The sequence below is a fragment of the Chiloscyllium punctatum genome, chromosome 7, assembly GCF_047496795.1.
Source record: "Chiloscyllium punctatum isolate Juve2018m chromosome 7, sChiPun1.3, whole genome shotgun sequence".
Classification (NCBI taxonomy): domain Eukaryota; kingdom Metazoa; phylum Chordata; class Chondrichthyes; order Orectolobiformes; family Hemiscylliidae; genus Chiloscyllium; species Chiloscyllium punctatum.
This window is the reverse complement of record NC_092745.1, coordinates 113,636,025-113,655,799: the sequence shown is the minus strand read 5'-3', so window position 1 is coordinate 113,655,799 and position 19,775 is coordinate 113,636,025. Positions and strand designations below refer to the sequence as shown.

Sequence of the window (19,775 nt, the reverse complement as noted above, 5' to 3'; positions counted from 1 at the left end):
TCTCCTGCTTTTTATGTACAGGACTTATCTGAGCAATTTCCCACACTTCCATGACAGTATTAGCATGAGTGACCACCACCACACAGTTCTTGAAAATCTGAAGTCTCAGTGTCACAATTAGGATACCCTTCATTGTATATTTTGGCACCATCATGTTAAGATAAACAGACTTTCAACAGATCTAGCAACTAAAGATGGGGCCCAAATGTTTTCAAACATGCCCAACAGCTTTTTGTAGTTCAATTTAGTGACCACCTTGGAAGTATCTTGGTTTACATGAGTACACCACAAAATATAAAGATGATGGTCTGACAATACATTAGTGACTTCCACCCCTCCTCATGACAAAAGGTAACAGGTTGGATGTTTGCTGATGACTGTATAAACACTGAGCATTGTTTGTAACAACTCCGATACTACAGCTGGAACAGTCTGTCTAAATGCAGCAAGACCTGGTCGAGGTTTGGGTTGGGCTGAAAAATGGTAAGCAACATTTACATCTGCAAGTACCAGATAATGGCAATCTCCAAGAAGAGAGTATTGAACCGTCTCCCTTTTGTAACTCACAATAAGTGCCAGATTACATGCTTCTAAAAACTGCAGTAATCCTTCAACAATCCTTGGTTTTTAAACAAGTTATTTTCCTATTTCAGTCCAAAATTTAAATAGAAAAATAAAAAGACAGTATATCTATGATGTCAATATGACAATTGAAAATAAATTATTCAAGGGATGAAAGTGTCACTGGCAAAGCTAGCATTATTTTTGTTAATCCCAAAACACCCTTAGGAATGGTGTTGCGAGGCATGTTCTTAACTGCTGTAGTTCATGTGGCGTCACTACAGTGCCGTATGGAAGGGAGTTCCAGGATGTTGAGCCTGTGACAGTGAAAGGACAGTGATATAACTTCAATTCAGAATGGCATGTGGCTTGCAGGGAAACTTTCTGATAATTCTCTTCCCAGATGTCTAACTGACCCTCTTGTAGTGCTGGAAATCAGAGGTACAAATGGTACGGTTTAAGAGGTTTGGTGAATTACTGTAGTGCATGTTGCATATTGTACAACCTATTGCCATTGTATGTGAGATACTGGAGGAGTGAATGTTGAAGATAGTAGAGAGGATGCTGACAATGGAGACTGCTTTGCCTTGATAGTGCTGAATGTCTTCAATATCTCTGCAGCCACACTAATCCAGGCAAATGCCAAATCATACACGTAAGTGGTGCCTGGTAGACAGATGAGATTTGTGGAGCCAGAGATCAAGTAATTCACTGCAGCATTCCCAGCCTCAAGTGATGGAAATGCCATTGGATATTAAAAGGAGGTAGTCAAATGCTTTTTTGATGGGGATGATCATTTCCTGGCACTTGTGTGGCCTAAATATAACTTTCCACTTATGAACCTAAGTCTGAATGTTGTCAAGTCATGTTGAATGTGAGCCCAGACTGCTTCTGTTATGAGGAGTTGCAAATGGTACTAAATTCAGGAGTGAGCATATTCATTTCTGAGCTAATGACAGATGGATAAACTGCTGAAAATGGCCAAGCCTAGGGCACTGTTCTAAGAAAACCAGTTAGCTATGTCTTAGGCTTCCAATAATAGACACTTTTCTTTGGTGCTAAGTATGACTCGAACTTTTGAAGATTTCCTGGATTCCCATTGACTTTAAATGTTTGAAGATATCTTGATGATGCTGTACTCTGTCAAATGCTACCTTCATATCACTCTCAGCTCTTTTGTCCATGTTTTGATCACAACTGTGATGGGGAGTTCAGTTGCCTTGCACAATGAGCATTGGTGGGTAGGATATTACATATCAAGAGCACCTTCCATTATTTTATTGATGATTGAAGGCATACTGATGGGGTAGTAATTAGCCCAACTGCACACAGACTCAGAGGTATACAGCAAAAAAAAAGGCCCTTTGGCCTACCTTACCCAGATTTCCTGAACTGAACTAGTCCCATTTATCAGCATTTGACCCATATCCCTCTTAACCTGTCCCATCTATTAACCTGTATAAAGTCATAGAATTTACAGTGTGAACAGAAATTCATTTTCCAATTTTGTGTGGAATTTGTGTATTTTTTAGCTTCATTTTAGGTGGTACAGCATTATTCCTTCAACTTGTAGTTCTGTGATGTCATTTTGCTGCTAGTCACGTTGCAGAAAAGCATCTAGATCTGAACCTCACAAACATCCACAAATGAATGCTTTCAAGTGTACACAGGAGATCACTTCCATGGTCACAATTTGTTGTTGGGGTCCCTGGTTGTCTTATCTTGCTTGGGTCTACTGAGTCATTTTCTGCATTGCTGGGTAGATTCCAGTCCTGTTGCTGCAATTGAAAAATGGAATGGAGCTTCTTTATCAGCATTACAGCTGAGAATGTGTTCAGGGCCTATTTCTACTGATGTAGCCAGCTCCTTCAACTATTGTTCATGATTAAGTAAAATGAATTGAACTGGATGGACAGAGGCATCAATGATGCTTGGGGCCTCAGGAGGAATAAAAAAAATCTGTCTGAGAGTAGTTTATGTCAGTGGAGCTTTATTTTCCTGTTAGTTGTTTTATTATATATTACTATTCACAACTAGCTGCAAAAGGGCCCAGTGGTTGTACAATCACATTAGTCTACTTACATGGTGTTTTTGCATTCATGTAGTGTTGGGTGGCTTCACTAGATTGCTGCATAGTGTACATTAACATTTCCATTATTTTATCCATTTTCTCAAAACAAAAGAACCCTCAGAGACTCAGGCTCTCCATTTAGCAAGTAGTAAGTCAAAAACCTGTATTTTAAACAGCTTATATTCTAAAATGCAAAACCAAGAATGAGAAACCTACTTTGTGTAGCGTTTTTTTGAGTTTGACACATGAATTACTATTGATAGACTAAAACATCTATGCCAAATTTCATAAAAACTATTCTTTCCTTCATCCAGCATAAATATAAGCCTCCTTTTGTCAATATAGAATGTCAAAGTGGAAAAATGCTACCACTTTAATCAAAGATCATATACCTCTTCACATTCAGCTCCATGAAAAACAACAAGGCTGTCACATTCTCTACACTTTGATGGGGCTCGCAACTTTCGTAACTTGTGTGTTTGTGCTGCCTTTGACATAAGAGTATTGCGGAAGGGCCCTGGAGAACTTGTCATCTCTGCCACAATCTCATTTAAACCTACATCACAAGGAAAGGAGCAGAGCACAGATTAGTTTATAGCAGTCTTTCAATATTCTTAATTTGTGACATACAGTACAAGTTTCTTAGGTTGTACATAGTTTATACCATCTTTGCACTTGAATGATGAGAATACTTCAGCATTGAGCTTTGAACCTCATTAACATTAAGGCAGTGTGATAAGAAAACTAAAAGCCAGATTAGTTGTGGCTAGCACAGCAGCTACCTGAGAGCCAGGGTGCAGGATGGGAAACAGGACATCAAAGTCTCAAGAAAGGAAGGATGGAAGGGATGAGGCTTCAGACAGGTGGATTATAGCAGTCTTTGGACGGGATAGCAGGAGGTCAATTTTCTTTTGATATGAGGCAAGAAAAGCTAAAATTCAAGCCCAACATTCACACATTCCTGTCAGACATGACCGTACCATGTTGTTTGAGGTTAGCAAATGGTGAGCGAGTGATGGGGAATCTGAAAATCAGAAACGCATTCCACATGATCTATGATGGATCTAATGTTCATACTTCTTGGCAGGAGTGTGTGAAGCTTATGCAAATATCTGGTCAGAGCAGGTTTTAAAAATAAAAGCGTTGAAGCTGAACATTGCCCGAGGTGGTGAGCTGCTTTCTTGAACCATTGCATTGCTTAGGGTGCAGGAACACCCCAAGGGTTGAACGAGAGAAAGGCTAGAAATAAATGAAAAAGTAAGAAAAGATGAGGAAACAAAATCAGGGCTGTCAGGAAATGAGTTCTAGAATTTTGAATGAGGGACAGTGAAGGAACAGTGACATACTTCCAAGCCAGGATAGCATGAGGCTTGAAAGGAAACTTAAGAGTGGTGGACATTACGGCTTTGGAAGCTACTGTCAGACAAGCCTTGGTGAGTTACTACAGTGCATCTTGGAGATGGCACACACTATTGCTATATGGGGCAGCATGGTGGCTCAGTGGTTAGCACTGGTGCCTCACAGCACCAGGGACCCAGGTTCGATTCCAGCCTCAGGCAACTGTGTGGAGTTTGCACATTCTCTGCGTGTCTGCGTGGGATTCCTCAGAGTGCTCCTGTTTTCTCCCACAGTCCAAAGATGTGCAGGTCAGGTGAATTGGCCATGCTAAATTGCCCATATAGTGTTAGGTGCATTAGTCAGAAGGAAATGTGTCTGGGTAGGTTACTCTTCAGAGGGTCAGTGTGGACTTGTTGGGTGGACACTGTAGGGAATCTAATCTAATCATTCTACATTACTGGTGAAGAGAGTGAATGTCATTGAAGGCAGTGAATTCCAGAAGTGAGTGGAGCCTTGATACCAAGGCAGCATTTGATCGATTATGGTATCAATAAGTCATAGCAATCATAGGAATGAGGAAAAAAAACTCCCCACTGATTGGAGTCAAACTTAGCATAAAGGAAGGTGGTTGTGGCTGTTGGCAATCAGTCAACTCAGATTCCGGACATCCCTGCAGGAGTTCATCAGGGTAGTATGTTGGACACCTGGCTGAAGATGGATGACAATGTATCAGCTTAATTTTTTGCACTGATGAACTGAACTTCAATCATTGAGGATGGAGATATTTGTGAAGTTCATTCCTCCTATTAATTGTTCAATTAGTTGTTTTACCACCATACATGACTAGCTGTGTCAGGGCTGCAGAGCTTAGATTTGATCCATTGTTATGCCATCTATTCAATTATGCTTTTGCTATTTGGCAAGCATACACATTTCCTGTCCACTATATTGTGCTTGGGAAGCTGAGAAATAGGAATTAGACAGCGGAATTTCTGGACCAACTAATCAAGGAAATTACCTATTACGTTTTTGCGCTAACAGTTCTAGAGGTGGGACTTGGCAAGAACATAATAGCGAACAGAGAGCCAGCTAATAATTTTATACAATTAGCTGAGACAAATGTAAATAGTCTATTGTGCTAACCTGAATGACATGATAGAATATATTTTGAACTCAATTTGCAATATATGCTTCCAACACATTTTAAACAAAGAGAGGAGTAAGTGAAAAATGCACAATTTAGAAAATAAACACTGGTATAAAGCAGAATCTCATTGCATCTACTTTTTCATTAAAATGCAGGAAACAAGCATGTAAACATGCTAACTTGAAAATGAAATGCAAAATGTAATTACATTATTGCTGATCACATTCTTCAATCCATCTAAAAACAAAATTACAATAAGTTTGTAAATGAAAGATTGCTGCTAATCTAGTGACATAGAAAATGGCCGGAAAATTTAAGAAAATTTGAAAACACAAAATCAGACCAATGTCTCCAAAAGGATTACTTTGAAAACAGTTTTTAAAAAATACTGCAGTGATACTATATGCATTAGAAACATGGAATATTTTGGAACACAAGACCACTTTACCCACTGCACCTCTGTTTAGTCTTTGAACTGTCCAATGTAATTCCAAGCCCAGCTTTTTAATTTATAATTCTGTAAATTAATCCCTTTCAAGTGAATTTCTAATTGCCTTTTGAAAATTACTAAAAAATCTGATTTCACAATAATTTCAGACAGTGGTTTCCAGATCATAGCAGTGCTGTGTGAAGAAATCTAATTTCCAATGTAGTTCCTTTTGCAAATGATTTTAAATCTATAATCTCTCATTGTCAGAAGAACATTGTCTTAGTTACTCAAACAAAACCTCCAATTTGGGCAGCTCTATTAGACCTCCTTTTAAGCATTGATGCTTTAAGAAAAATAACTCAGCTTCTCCAAAAGCAAAATACTAGGGTTCCAAAGAAAAGGTACACTGGACTCAAAAAGGTTAGTGCTTATTCTCTCTCCACAGATACTGTCAGACCTGCTGAGTTTCTCCAGTACTTTGTTTGAAATCCCAGCTTCTTAAATCACTCCAAGTAAAATCAACTCTTTCATCCCTGGTAACGTTCTGGTAAACCTCTTTTATAGATAATAGGGGCAGGAGTAGGCCATTCTGCCCTTCGAGCCTGCACCATCATTCATTATGATCGTGGCTGATCATCCTCAATCAGTATCCTGTTCCTGCCTTATCTCCATAACCCTTGATTCCACTATCCTTGAGAGCTCTATCCAACTCTTTCTTAAACGAATCCAAAAACTGGGCCTCCACTGCCTTGTGGGGCACAGCATTCCACACACCACCACTCTCTGCATGAAGAAGTTTCTCCTCATCTCTGTCCTAAATGGCCTACCCCTTATTTTTAACTCAATTTGGGACTCCCCATCAGCGAAAATATGTTTCCTGCCTCCAGAGAGTCCAATCCTTTTGTATGTTCTCCAGGCCACTGAAGTCTTTCTTACAAAATGTGGCCCACATAGTTCTACACAATATTCCAGGTGGTAGGAGCATGCAAAATGGTATATGACTTTAGAATAGTGGAACTAAGTTATTGAGAGGGTTGAGGGATGTAGGAAAAGAGGTGCTCCTTTGCTTTTTCTTTTCATAACTTACAGCCCCCAGAAATTGATTCTTACTCTGCTAGAAGAAGCTATTTGGTGAGTGTTTAGTATATCACTAATGATTATTCTATTTCTAAGGTTCACATGCAGTTGGACAATAGCATCTGATTGGTAAGGTTAAAAAATATCAAAACATAAGTAAACATAATTGAATAGTTGATCAGTTAAATTAGAACACTTTAAGGATAGCAGGACAGTTGATGTGCCACAGTTACAGCATGAGAGCGCTCCTGGATACTAGTGTGAAGACAAGGGGCTCTTGTGCTCTAGTGGTAATGTCCCCATCTCGGAGCTAAGAGACCTAGTCTCAAGTTCCACCTGCTCGAAAGGTGTGTAATAATATTTCTAACCAGGTTGATTAAAAGAAAGTCTGCACTAATATGATCCAGACCAAACATTTTCACATTAAATATTTGAAATTTGTGCAGCTTTAGCTCAAAGCTATGAATTGTAAATTAAACAGCAGACAATGTGATGCACTAGGAAGGAGGTGTGTTTCTTGCATTCTTTGTATCAGGTCACAATCATATCTCTTAGGGATTAGTCAATGTTCAGGGACATTAAAAACATGACTCCAAAAAAGGCAGGTAAAGGAACACAGGAGCACCAATTGTCCACGAAATAAGGAGCTTTCAACTTTAGAAACAAAATAAACATTAGATGCAAGAGTGGAGGCTGAAGGTCAGATCAACTAACTGAATACTTCCCAAGGAGACATTAAAATGGGGATGGTAAGAAGAGAGATAACATGGTTAGAAGGCTCAATAGTGTTTCTGCAGAAACGAATGCAGGTCCAGTCGGTTGTGTTGCCTGCCAGATGTTAGAAGTCAGGGCAGAACAGTTCAGGTTGAGAAAGGAACTCGCAGTAGAAGGGGTAAGGATCCAACTACTATGGTCCATGTATGTACCAGCAACATAGACATGAAAAAAGGTGGTTTTGCAACATCAGAACGAGGAGCTAAGTTAAGAATTAAGAAGCTAAACCTCAAAAAAGGTATAGTTTCTGTATTGCCACATGAACAATTCAGGTTAAAAACGACAGTGCAAATCAGAATACAGAGATAAAGGCATGTATTGGGAAGCTTCTGAACATCAGATGATAGGACAAAAGATCAGACATTGCTCACTTTAGCTAATATACCAAGCATTCCCAGCACATTGAGTTAGTTACATCAGAGTTGGTCTGGTCATTTAGCCAGAATGGATGACACTCTCTTAGCAAAGCATATCTTCTCCAGGCAGCCTGTGCACATATTCACACCAGTCGAACCAATCTATAAGTTCATTCTGAAGACTTCACTTAGAAGTTTTAATATCAATTCTTTTGTGGAAGGAGCTTATCTGGGGCCGCTGCATCTTGCGCAACCAGATGGAAAGAAAAAGTGCAGTATCCTTTGAAAGCAAGCACAGCAAAAAAGTGAAAAGAAAATGCAAAGACAGGAAATTCTGATCTAGTATATTCAACTCAGTATTCTGTTTGATTTGCAGCAGAGGCTTCTGAATGCAGATCAATCCTGGCAATCACATTTGCTCCCTCCAAAACACTATTAAACACTCCAGAAGAAGAACACTGTCAACTTCACTTTGAAGGACGAAGAAGAATATCACAACACCTGGGAAATGTAATACAATGCTTAATAAATACAGCCACTGCTCTTCTCGTCACTCTTGGTCACTGAAGTAGCTCAGGTGAATCAGTTGTATGGATGGTGATCAGCCCACACATTTTCAAAACGTCAGGCACTTACTAATGACAGAAAAAGACAGAATTTTATGAACTAGAAAAACTTGAGCAAATTTTGAATGTTGCCTGTGGGCCTTTTAGCATTCTTTACACAAAGACAAACATTTAAATTTACCTATGTCAGGATGACTGTATCTTTATGTAAATTTGTAAAATATTATCCTTTATAAGTAGATCTCAAAACACCAGAACAATAATAATGCAAATACAGAGCAACTTGATACATACCATTGTCCAAAGGTGATGTTGGTTCTCGTTCATCTAAGTCATCTGCTGAAGACATAGTGCCTGTTGAGGGTGTTCGGGGCAGCCTTCGCTTGAAATCACCTGGATTAGTTAAAAACAACCATATTTACTATTATCAGCTATTGCAAAAATAGTTCAAAATCAAAATTAATTGGTTTAAGATGAAAGTTATTTGAGCTTGAACAGATGTATCAAAACAAGGTTGTTGCCAACTTCATACAGAATAGACGAATCTAACTGCAATCTAAGAATGGTGGTACAACAAATCAATAGGTGCATCTAGGAAGGATAATAAGAACTCTTTTTCTTGTTTTTTTAAATGCAATCTAGATATTACAGTTGTGTTACCATATCACTTCGAAGAACAACACTGCACAAGGATCGAATCCTGCACACATTCAGCGGAAGACCCTGTTGGTTGGAACGGTGGCTAAATTCCAACATTAAATCGTAAGAGTTTTGAGGCTTAACTTGCTTACTTGAGGCTTATTTTGGTTGCTATGTGCAATAGAAGTTTAAATCATTGTTTCAGTACTTGATAGTGAGCAATTTCTTAACAAGTAGCTGAATTAAAGGTGACTTGTGGTGATGTACCCACAATATCCTGCAGCCCATCATATCTGAATTGCCAAAGCTACACTAAATTTACACTAGTCCCACTTTCCAATAATACATCCATAGCCTTCATTGTTCATTCATGTACGTTTTAAAGATTGTGAGGTTATCCACCTCCCAGACAGTGTATTCTCCTCCCACTTCTGAGAGAGAAAAAAAGTTTTCCTCAAATTTCCATAAAGCTTCCTGCCTTTCACCTTAACATTATGATCCTATGTCACTGACATTTTGACTAAGGAGAACAGCTGCTTTCTGTTCAACCTGTTCATCCCCTCAATCTTGCACATTTCTATCAGGTTAATCACGATTGAGAGAAACCCACCCTCTACTCCCGGCACCGTCCCTTGCTGCCACAAGAGGTGTAAAACCTGCGCCCGCACCTCCTCCTCACCCAAAGGATCCTTTCACATCCGGCAGAGATTTTCCTGTACATCCAAACACCTCATCTACTGTGTGCATTGCTCTCGATGTGGTGTCTTTTGTATTGGGGAGACTGGATGCCAACTCGTGGAATGTTTCAGGGAACATCTCTGGGACACGCACCAAATAACCCCACTGCTCTGTGACCAACCACTTCAACTCCCCCTCGCACTCCGCCAAGGACATGCAAGTCCTAGGCCTCCTCCACTGTCAAATCCAAGCCAACTGATGACTGGAGGCAGAACGCCTCATCTTCCACCTTGGAAACTTCCAACCACACGGCATCAAAGTCGACTTCACCAGTTTCCTTATTTGCCCTCCCCCCACCTCATCCCAGATCCAACCCACTGCCCTCTTGAACTGTCCTACCTGTCCATCTTCCTTCTCACCTGTCTGCTCCACCTTCCCCTCCACCTATCACCGTCACCCCCACCTGCAATTATCTATTGCCTTCACAGCTACTTCCCCGCTCCCTGATCCCACCCTCCTATTTATTTCTCAGGGCCATTCCCCCCGCCACTTGCCCCACTCCCATATTTCTGATGAAGGGCTTATGTCTGAAACGTCAACTCTCCTGCTCCCCGGACGTTGCCTAACCTGCTGTGCTTTTCCAGCACCATACTTTTTGACTCTCAGGTTCCCCCTCAACTTCTCTGTGCCAAAGGAAATAGCCCTAGTTTATCCAGTCTCTCTTCATAGCTAAAAGGTATTCCATTCCAGTCAACATCTCCTCTGCACCCCCTCCAGAACAATCACAACCATCCCCAAGTGCAGAGACCTGATGTGCATACAGTACTTCAGTTGTGGTCTAACTAAATACCTGCACAGCTACTCTTATAATCTACCCTTGACTGATAAAGGCAAGTGTCTCATATGTCTTCTTAACTACCCTATTACATCCCTGAAAGTGGTTGGACAGGTTATGTACAAACACCCCAAGATCCTTCTGTTCCTGGGAGCTTCTTAATGTTCTATTGTTCACTGTGTACTCCCTTGGTCTTGATAATTCTTCCAAAATGCATCACCTCATATGTATCAGGGTTAAGTTACATTTGCTGCTGATCTGCCCAATCCATTTATATCCTCCTGTGGCCCAAGACCATCTTCCTCACTGTCAAGTATGCAACTAATCTGTGTCATTTGCAAAACTTACTTATCATACCCCTCAAGACCCATCTAGCACTGATCCCTGTGGTATGCCATTGGACACTGGCCTCCAGTTACACAAAAGCCTTCTATCACCATCTCTTGTCTCCTCACACTAAGTCAAATTTGGATCCAAATTGCCATGTTACCCTGGATCCAACACGTCTCTTCATCAGTCTCTCCTGTGGCATTTTGTCAAAAGCTTTGCTGAAATCCGTATAAATGACATTAACTGTGCTACCCTCGTCTACATGCTTGGTCACCTCTGAAACATTTAACCAGATTTGGTAAACATGATCTCCTTCTCACAAAGCCATGCTGACTATCCCTGATCAAACCTTGCTTCTCCAAAATGGAAATTAATTCCCTCCTTCAGAATTTTCTCTAATAATTTCCCTATGACTGAATGAGTATGTTAGCATGGAGAGGAATGAGGCTGGGAGCCTCAGGGGTGGAGAGAGAAATAGGAGGAGGTGGGGCTTTAGTCCATTTATTTAAGGAAAAATATACTGGCATTTGAGGCAGTTAGAGAAGGTCCATTAGGTTGTTTCTCGGCATGGAGGGATTGTTTTAATGAGATGTTGAGTAGTTTGGACCTGTAATCATTGGAGTTTAGGAGAATGAGAGAAGACACAGAATACACAGCATTACAGAACAGGAACAGACTCTTTGGTCCACCATGTCAGCACCAACCATGATGCCATTCTAAACTAATACCATTCGCCTACACATCATCCATATCCCTCTAGTTCCTGCTTGTTCATATCTGTCCAAGTGCCTCTTAAACATGGGTATTCTATCTACTTCTACCACCTCCCATGGCAGACTGTTCCAGGCACCTACCACCTTCTGTGTGAAAACTTGTCTTGCACATCTCCTTTAAACTGCATCAAGTAGCAATGACAGTAACTGGTATGTTGGCTTCGTTACAAAGTGATTCAAGTACAGGTGTAACTGGAGAGTCTTGATGAGACTGTATCTAGGATATGGTGCACAGATTTGATCTCTCATCCTCAGATCTCTTATCCTTAGAATGCTAGGACTGAATGCACTTGTGGGAGAGTCTGGAATCAGGGATCATAATCTCAGAGGAAGAGGGTTCCCATTTAAGACAGAGGTGAGGAAGGATGTTCTCTCTTATAGATAGCCAGTGTGTGCAATTCTTTACTGCAGAGTTCTGTTGAGTCTGCTTAAGTATATTCAAGGCTGAGATGGACATATTTTGAATCAGGAAGGGAATCAAAGTTTATGGGGATAAGACAGGAAAATGGACTTGAGGACTGTCATGTCAATTATGATTGCATTGAATGGTGGAGCTTACTTGATGACACCTATGTCTTACTTCAATACTGTTAGCAACTAGAGAAGTAACTCCTTTATCCATTAAATTTTGTAATATTCAATTTCCAAGTCTTTCTCAAATTTTAAACAGATTAACAAAATCTAAGTTAAGGATTAGTACAATGTCTTCACTAGCAAATGGGTAATGAAAGTATGTCACCATACCGGACAATAGGGTTGTTCTCTCATTAGAGATAGACACAACAGGTGGTAGTTTAACTGGGAGGGTCACTCCGTCTCAGGTGAGGGGAGTGGTTGGAGAAGGAGAATCCTTAATGGTATCCTTAGTCAGTGCGGGAATTGGACTCATGCTGTTGGCATCACCCTGCATTGCAAACCAGCTGTCTAGCTAGTTGAGCTAACCAACTAACTGATTAAAATATAAAAGTGTGTTTGAAAAATTATCTAAAACCAATGAACTGAAGATCATCCAGAATGTAATATTTGTAATAAAAGCTTCTGGTTACACACCTGGACTAGCAGAGGGTGAATCCATGGAGCGTGATTCACTGCTTCCTCCTCCACTTTCTGAATCACTATACATACCACTCCCCTGAGTGACGGAGGACCAAGCTCGAAATGGCATATGATTCCGGACTGTTGAAAAAAAAAGCATTGGTAATGGCACACAACTGATAATATCACCTGATTCAGTCACACCCATGACACAACAGATCATTTCATAAACCAAAACAAAAACTATATCCCAAGTAATACTAAAACTGAAAGAAATGCAGTAACAATGAACTATAGTGTTTGGTGGTACAAAAGGAGATGGACAATTGATATTTCATTCTGCAAAACCTAATGGAATGCTGTCTGTTGATCAGACCTTGAGTGAAAAAGAGACAAAAATCTGACATGGATTCCATGTTGAGCACCTAATTATTTCTAGTGACTAATGAAAACTGTATGTGTAGTAATATGAGATTAATTAATATCTTCAATACAGTAGAAGAGATCTGAGCGCAAAAAATTATAAGGGGATAATTTAGACAGGAAATTTACAACAGGATTAGTTATACACGTCTGGTTTTAACAGTTTATTTTTAAATCTCGAATTATAATTACATTGGTTAAATCTGGTATTCTGGTAGAAATGCATTGGCATATCTATATTTAAGATACTGCACCAAGGAAGTTTACATTAACAGGATAGATTTTAAATCATCCAGTGACCAATCAATGGCAACATACTCCAATGAAATATATTTGATAATCTGCACTTTACATCCAAAATGGATGTCCACATACAACTCACTGGATCCAACCAAGTGACCAACATGACTTTGATAATCGCAGGAAATGTAGGTTAGGGTAGGGGGTTGGAGTTTTGAGTCAGAGGACCCCAAGATATTCCTATGAAGCTCAAAAAAGCTCTTCTTGTGCTCCTCTTCATAATTTTAACATTCACAGCTTCAGGTCTCTTCAGCTGGAATACTCATTAAGCAAGCAAAGTGCCCATGGTGGACATGTCGCCTGGTAGACAATGGGCTCTTAATGGCAGCAAATAGCTGACAGCATTACTCAACTTCTAGGGATCCTGACCATTTTACCTAAACTTAGTTCTGCATTTCTGACTCCATTATGTTCATTACTTTGCAACTGTAACTCATTTGTTGACATGGATAGGGTGGGAAAAAGAGAAAGAGAAAGTAATGGAGTGATGCATGATTTTGGACAAAGCTTTAAACTCCAAAGAAGTGACAAAGGTGAGGTCTAAAGCTGCAATTCTGGATTGGACAATGTTTGATGAAGCCAATACTAGTAACAGCTAAATAATTAGGAGGGTGCTAATTGACAATTAAGCACTCATTATTGATTGTATGCAATTTTAGCGAACAGTTTATTTCCTAACCTCTCCTAATCAACAATCCTTCAAAATTGTGCAGCAATCTGAAATTCCCATGGAGACCATGTTTGTTTGAATCCTCTAAGTTACCTAGCAGTAAAGTGTTTTCTATACCGAAACAAATTGGGTGAAACTAGCAAAATAAATGGATATTGCACCTAATGACCACAAGCTGAACAGGAGTTAGCTGATCGTATCAGCTTTCACTGTTCATTTCCCAGAGAAATATGATTGCTTAAAGTTAAAATTGGACTTCAACAATACATCAGGTGACTTCCTGGGGAACTTTTCCAAAACTTCTACTAGTTACATTTATTCTGAAAATTCTGATAAAATACCTAGCTATGCATTTTACAGAAAGACCAGGATAAAGGATGTGCTTAAAGGATGTGGTTTGATCACCAACACCTTGCTAGGCGTCCTTCTTCATCTCGAGAGCAATGGAAGTAAAGCAGAAAGAACCACTGGCTCCCACTGGTGGGAGGGACAGGAGGATGAAGTGATCTGTTTTTTCCATTCAGAGGATGCGTGGAGAAGTCAGGGGAACCTAATTATCCAAGAGGACAGTGGCAAGCCATTTTCATCCCCGGGACACCCATATCAACTAATCCCACTGCCCTGTGGCTGAACTCTTCAACACCTCCACCTATCTGCTCCACCCTCCCCCGACCTATCACCTTTACCCCCACCTCCATCCACCTACTGCACTCTCAGCTACCTTCTCCCCAGCACCCTTTCTCTCTCCATCACAGAGGCTCCCAGCCTCATTCCTGATGAAGGGCTTATGCCCGAAACGTTGATTTTCCTTTTCTTCGGATGCTGCCTGACCTGTTGTGCTTTTCCAGCACCACATCCTTGACTCTAATCGCCAGCATCTGCAGTCCTCACTTTCGCCTAGCTGATTTCAAAAAAGTATATCCTATTAACAAAGTACCTCTTCATCCAAATATTCTTCTGAATATTTAAAATGAACCCAATGAAAATATGTCATTACTGAAAAAAGAATTATTTTCTGTAAATGTCCAAGGCATTTCACCAAGCATGTTGAACACATTATGTGTCTAATGCATCATCAGACACATAACTGAATCTCTAAGACCTAATGTTAAAGTAATTAGACATTAAGCATTGAACATATTTTCTGTGAAAAAAAAAAGAGTTCCAACACCTTGTGGATCAGAAGTGTTATTTGATGGCTTCTCTCCGGGATTAGTTGATCTAATATGATGAAGATTTTCAACATCAGGTGACTGAACAGTAAGATCACCTGAGGTTCCTGAAGTTTGTGACAAATTTCCTTGTGATGAATGAGGGCTATTTGTTGTTCTTTTAAGAAATGGAAGCCTAGAGAGGAAAGAAAACATTGGTGTAAGGAAATATTTTTCAGTTTTGTTGAAATTAATGTATCTGTAAAGGTTTAGCAGTAGCGAAGGGGAGTGAGGGAAGAATAGCATTGGAAGGTAACCTCACTTCATTCTGAATAAACACGATACATATCTGACGAGTAAAACTTAAAAAAAAAAGGTGGGTGAGACCCAGATCTGGATGCCTTTCTGTCACCATTTCTAAGCAATTTAAATTTTTTGCTGTTGTCTCTGTTTTGGTAAGAGATTACTTACTTTAGGGGCCTTTAAAACTGCGATTGGGCTTTCATGAACAGAGATTGTTTCTTACAGACAGATTTGTTCCAAACATTTAGATCTCGAACTGGTTCCCGAGATTTACTAATGGTGCATACTAGCTGAACAGGCATGGAGAATGTAAGGGTAGAAAGCATGATGCTGGGTGGGGGGGGGGGAGAGAAAAATGAGTGGGCGTGTGATGTATGAGGGGCCACTAGGATGAGTGCAAGACAAAAAGGTGGAACCGATGAGGCAAAAATAGCACCTCATATAAACAAAAAGAACTGAGAACCACTGTTAGAAAAGAGATGGGCTATCAATATTCAGTAGCCCTTCAGGTCATATCTGTTCTGTATTCAGTGGGCAGACCTAACTACATCCTGCAACTCTACCTCAAATTCCCCAGAGTGTAAATCATGCCTTTCCCAATGCAGGTGAATCAAACTGAGAAGTTTTCTCAATTCAAGCAGTCTGCATCATAAATGAAAATTCAGTCCAAAAACAGTTGAAAGTCACAAGCAAAAACATCCACATTACAATCTCTGGCACAACAGGTTGACTTTATTATAACACATGAATTTCTGAGGATCATAGTCATACTCTTGCAGATAAATTCTTCCTCCAAATTATTTAAAACCAGCTGTCAATGCACTTCAATATATGTATTTTTCAATGGGATATTGACAGTATATTTGGTACCCAACCCTAACTGCCCTTGAACTGAGTAGCTTACCACACGATTTCAGGGAGCAGTTGAGAGTCATTACTTACCCACCATTTGATGAAACTGAATATTGAAACAAGTATGGCTCCATCGAACCTTCTTCCTTTGGCAAACTTTTGACAAATTCTGAATACTGTTGTCCTGGTTCATAAAGCTTGGTATTTTCACAAAGAGATTGATAGTTAACAGGAAGGGAGACTACTTGGGCATGCTGCATCTGAAACAAGTTGACCGTCACCTGAAAGAGTCAGTTATTCTTATTGAAATATTTCCTGTAAAAGGTATAGTACTGCAACTTAAGTGACAAAGTTTTTAAGAAGTTAGAAAATTTTGTGAACTTCACAAACATATTCTTTCTATAATTACAAATTATAACTACGCAATCATCATTTACAGAAGCTTACCGATTTTAATGTAAGATCACATTGGTAGACTAATTCACGTAATTGTGTAAGTATATCACTTTTGATGTTTTCCATATTGCTTCGTTTTTCATTGGCATCTAATATAGAAGCTTTGAAATGTTCTTCAGCTTCTTCAGCCTGCAAAACAGTTTTAAAATGATCAATTGTGCATGGACTCAATTTTTATTGTCTCAAATGTTCAAAGTTACTGAGTCTTTAAGGCAGGGGTTCCCAGACTAGATTTTGGGGTCACAAGCTCCAAAGCAGAAGTGACTGTCAACAGCTTAGGCTGCTCTGACAGCTGTGTGGCCTCTGAAAAACATTTGTGTTTTTCATGAGTAATGTACCTGACCAACTCCACACAGAGATCTGATACCTGTTGCATGACAGCACTGTGTGAAAAGGCAAGTGTTCATTCTGCACACCCTTTTATCAACTGCTCTGAAGGAGGTGGGAGATGGCAATATGGAAGATGAAGGGAAGGCAAGATGGGCATGAACATGGGGTTACACTAGATACAAGTTTAGGAAGCATAGACTGAAGGGAAAAATAACTGTATAGATAACTTTAACAGTTCAGTACTATAAAATTTTAAATTGGGATTACTTGAATGAAATCTTCATTCTGCACCTCAGAAAGTTAATATTTTTAATTATCAAATTGCTGGCAACATAATGATGTTACTATGAAACTGAATCAATTAAATATACAATTCAAAATCTTAAATTGTGTTAAAACAGGTAACATTCCTAAAGACAACAGATAAAACAAAACTGAGGCAAATTACAATATGATTTAAACAATTACTTTTTGTAAGGCATCTTCTTCCAGTTTTCTTTTTTTTTCAAGATGTCTGTTGTACGTTCCAGTTATCCCACCACTGAAACTCAAATGTTCCTCTTCTGCTCGCACTGTAGAAGACCTGGCTTTCTCATACTCTTCTTGGCGTTGAAGGTACAATAGGTTTGCTTTCCTATGGGATGTTTCTGCTTCATGCTGACAAGTACAGAAAAGTATTTTAATATTTAGAGAATACGCAGTTCTTTTAAAAACAACGAATGAAGAGCAAGTCAGAAAACTGAATAAATTTTAAAATTGCGTTATAGAAAGACTTGTGCTCATCTTAAAACATTATAGAACATAGTACCATTTTTCTTTGTTCTCGCTGCCACTGCTCTTTAATTTCTTTACGTTGCTTATCCAGTTCATTCCTTCGCAACAGAAGTGGCTGCAAAAACACAGAGGAACAAAGGTGTTGTTTTGTAACAACATTTGACAACTTTGAGTTTTAAACATACTATAAAAGTTATGAGTTCAGTTTATCATATTTCAAGAGTTGAACTGCAATTTTCAAATGTTGTTAAACACCCAATTATAGTCCCACATTCAAGATTAAGGAGATATGAGCCAATTTTACACACCCAAAAAACACAAGCTGGAAATAAATTACCTCAAAGGAATGAAGAAGAAAAATAAACTATTCGTTTCTCATATTATTACTGTACACCTTTTAGTAGATCACTTGCCTATCCACTCAAGGATCATCACATGGAGATCAAAAGTGGTAGGGAATGAGAGAATGAGACAAAGAAATTAAAATCATATATCTCCAAAATTAAGAAGAAACTGGAATGGTTTGATAAGTCTCAGAAAAAACAATACAGGTTGTTCTGTTATAATGTGACAGTTGTTCCTCTGCAACCTCGCTCTATAAATAATCGCATTATGAAAAACCACTATAGAAAATCATGCTGTAGAAGCCCACTATACCCGTTCAGCAGAAAGTTCATGTTATCCAAACAATGCCCACAATTTGTCAATCGCATTATAGCCAATTTGCATTGACGAAGCACACATTGTACCAGAATAACCTGTAAACTAATTAGGAAATAAACTCGAAACAAAAGTTGAGCCAGTATTTAGTGAACACAAACTTCCTTTGTATTAGTATTTCAATGGGAAACTGGTGTCAGGAAATACCAGTAAATTTGAACTTGTCATAATGAAACAATAATCATTTATAGAGTCATAGAGACAGACCCTTTGGTCCAACCTGTCCATGCCGAGCAGATGTCCCAACCCAATCTAGTCCCACCTGCCAGCACCCGGCCCATATCCCTCCAAACCCTTCCTATTCATATACCCATCCAAATGCCTCTTAAATGTTGCAATTGCAATCAAGACTTCCCTCAGCAAAATGAAATTAAACCATGCAAATGTCTCACCTGAATAAATTTATTTGATTGGAGGCCTGCTCCAGTTTGAAGAAGAGCTTGACAGTACTCAACATCATAATCAAAAGCAGACATATACACTGATTGAAATGGCATGTGCTCCTGTTCAAAAATAAAATAAAAATATGATCCCAGCTAATGGTACTACTGGACAAGTCAAATACCAAATTAGACCTGTACTATGTTTAATTTGTTTGGTTAATTAACATCGTAGTTAGTCGCTAAGACATAATAACAAGGCTGCTGATGTTCTTTAACAGTAGAACATAGCTTGGTACGGTTGTTTCTTGTCCAATATTGGAGTTAGAAAAATGCTAACACAAACATTAAAATTAAGTTTCAAATTGATATCCAACACCAAATTAGAGAGATTCAATTTGGAAGATATGATACTCCGAACTCAAAGAGTTGAGTTAATGCTTAACTGACTCCTCCCAGTTTCTCTTTCGTGAACTGTGGAGACAACATCACAATTCGTGCAAGTTTGATTGCATGAACACTTCATAACTCTGATGACCTAAATTTTTCAAATTCTAACACTGTTAAGATTTCTAACCCAAACCCTACTTGTTTGGAAACTTCTCGAGTCAATAAAGTGTAATGCTGGAGAAAGCACAGCAGGTCAGGCAGAGAGTGTTGACGTTTTAGGCTTAAACCTTCATCAGAACTGGGGAGGGGGAAGGGGGCTAAGATATAAATGGGGGTGAGATAGCTGGGATGGTGATAGGTGGGTGAAGGTAGGAGGAAGTGATTGTGTTAGATCAGTGGGATGTGTGGAATGGATC

The 19,775-nt window shown here is 39.3% G+C and overlaps 1 protein-coding gene across 2 annotated transcripts in view; it reads right to left on the bottom strand.

The window, feature by feature from the left end:
* LOC140480054 (rho GTPase-activating protein 29-like) overlaps positions 1–19,775 on the bottom strand; it is a 127,379-nt gene that overhangs the window by 20,178 nt on the left and 87,426 nt on the right. For both annotated transcript variants that reach the window (XM_072574618.1, XM_072574620.1), the window contains 9 exons: positions 18,982–19,092; positions 17,904–17,984; positions 17,564–17,752; positions 16,757–16,894; positions 16,400–16,590; positions 15,175–15,350; positions 12,626–12,751; positions 8,615–8,713; positions 3,025–3,188 (listed from right to left, as the gene is read on the bottom strand). In XM_072574618.1, the coding sequence (XP_072430719.1) occupies positions 3,025–3,188; positions 8,615–8,713; positions 12,626–12,751; positions 15,175–15,350; positions 16,400–16,590; positions 16,757–16,894; positions 17,564–17,752; positions 17,904–17,984; positions 18,982–19,092 (1,275 nt within the window). The remainder of the gene's footprint in view (positions 1–3,024; positions 3,189–8,614; positions 8,714–12,625; positions 12,752–15,174; positions 15,351–16,399; positions 16,591–16,756; positions 16,895–17,563; positions 17,753–17,903; positions 17,985–18,981; positions 19,093–19,775) is intronic.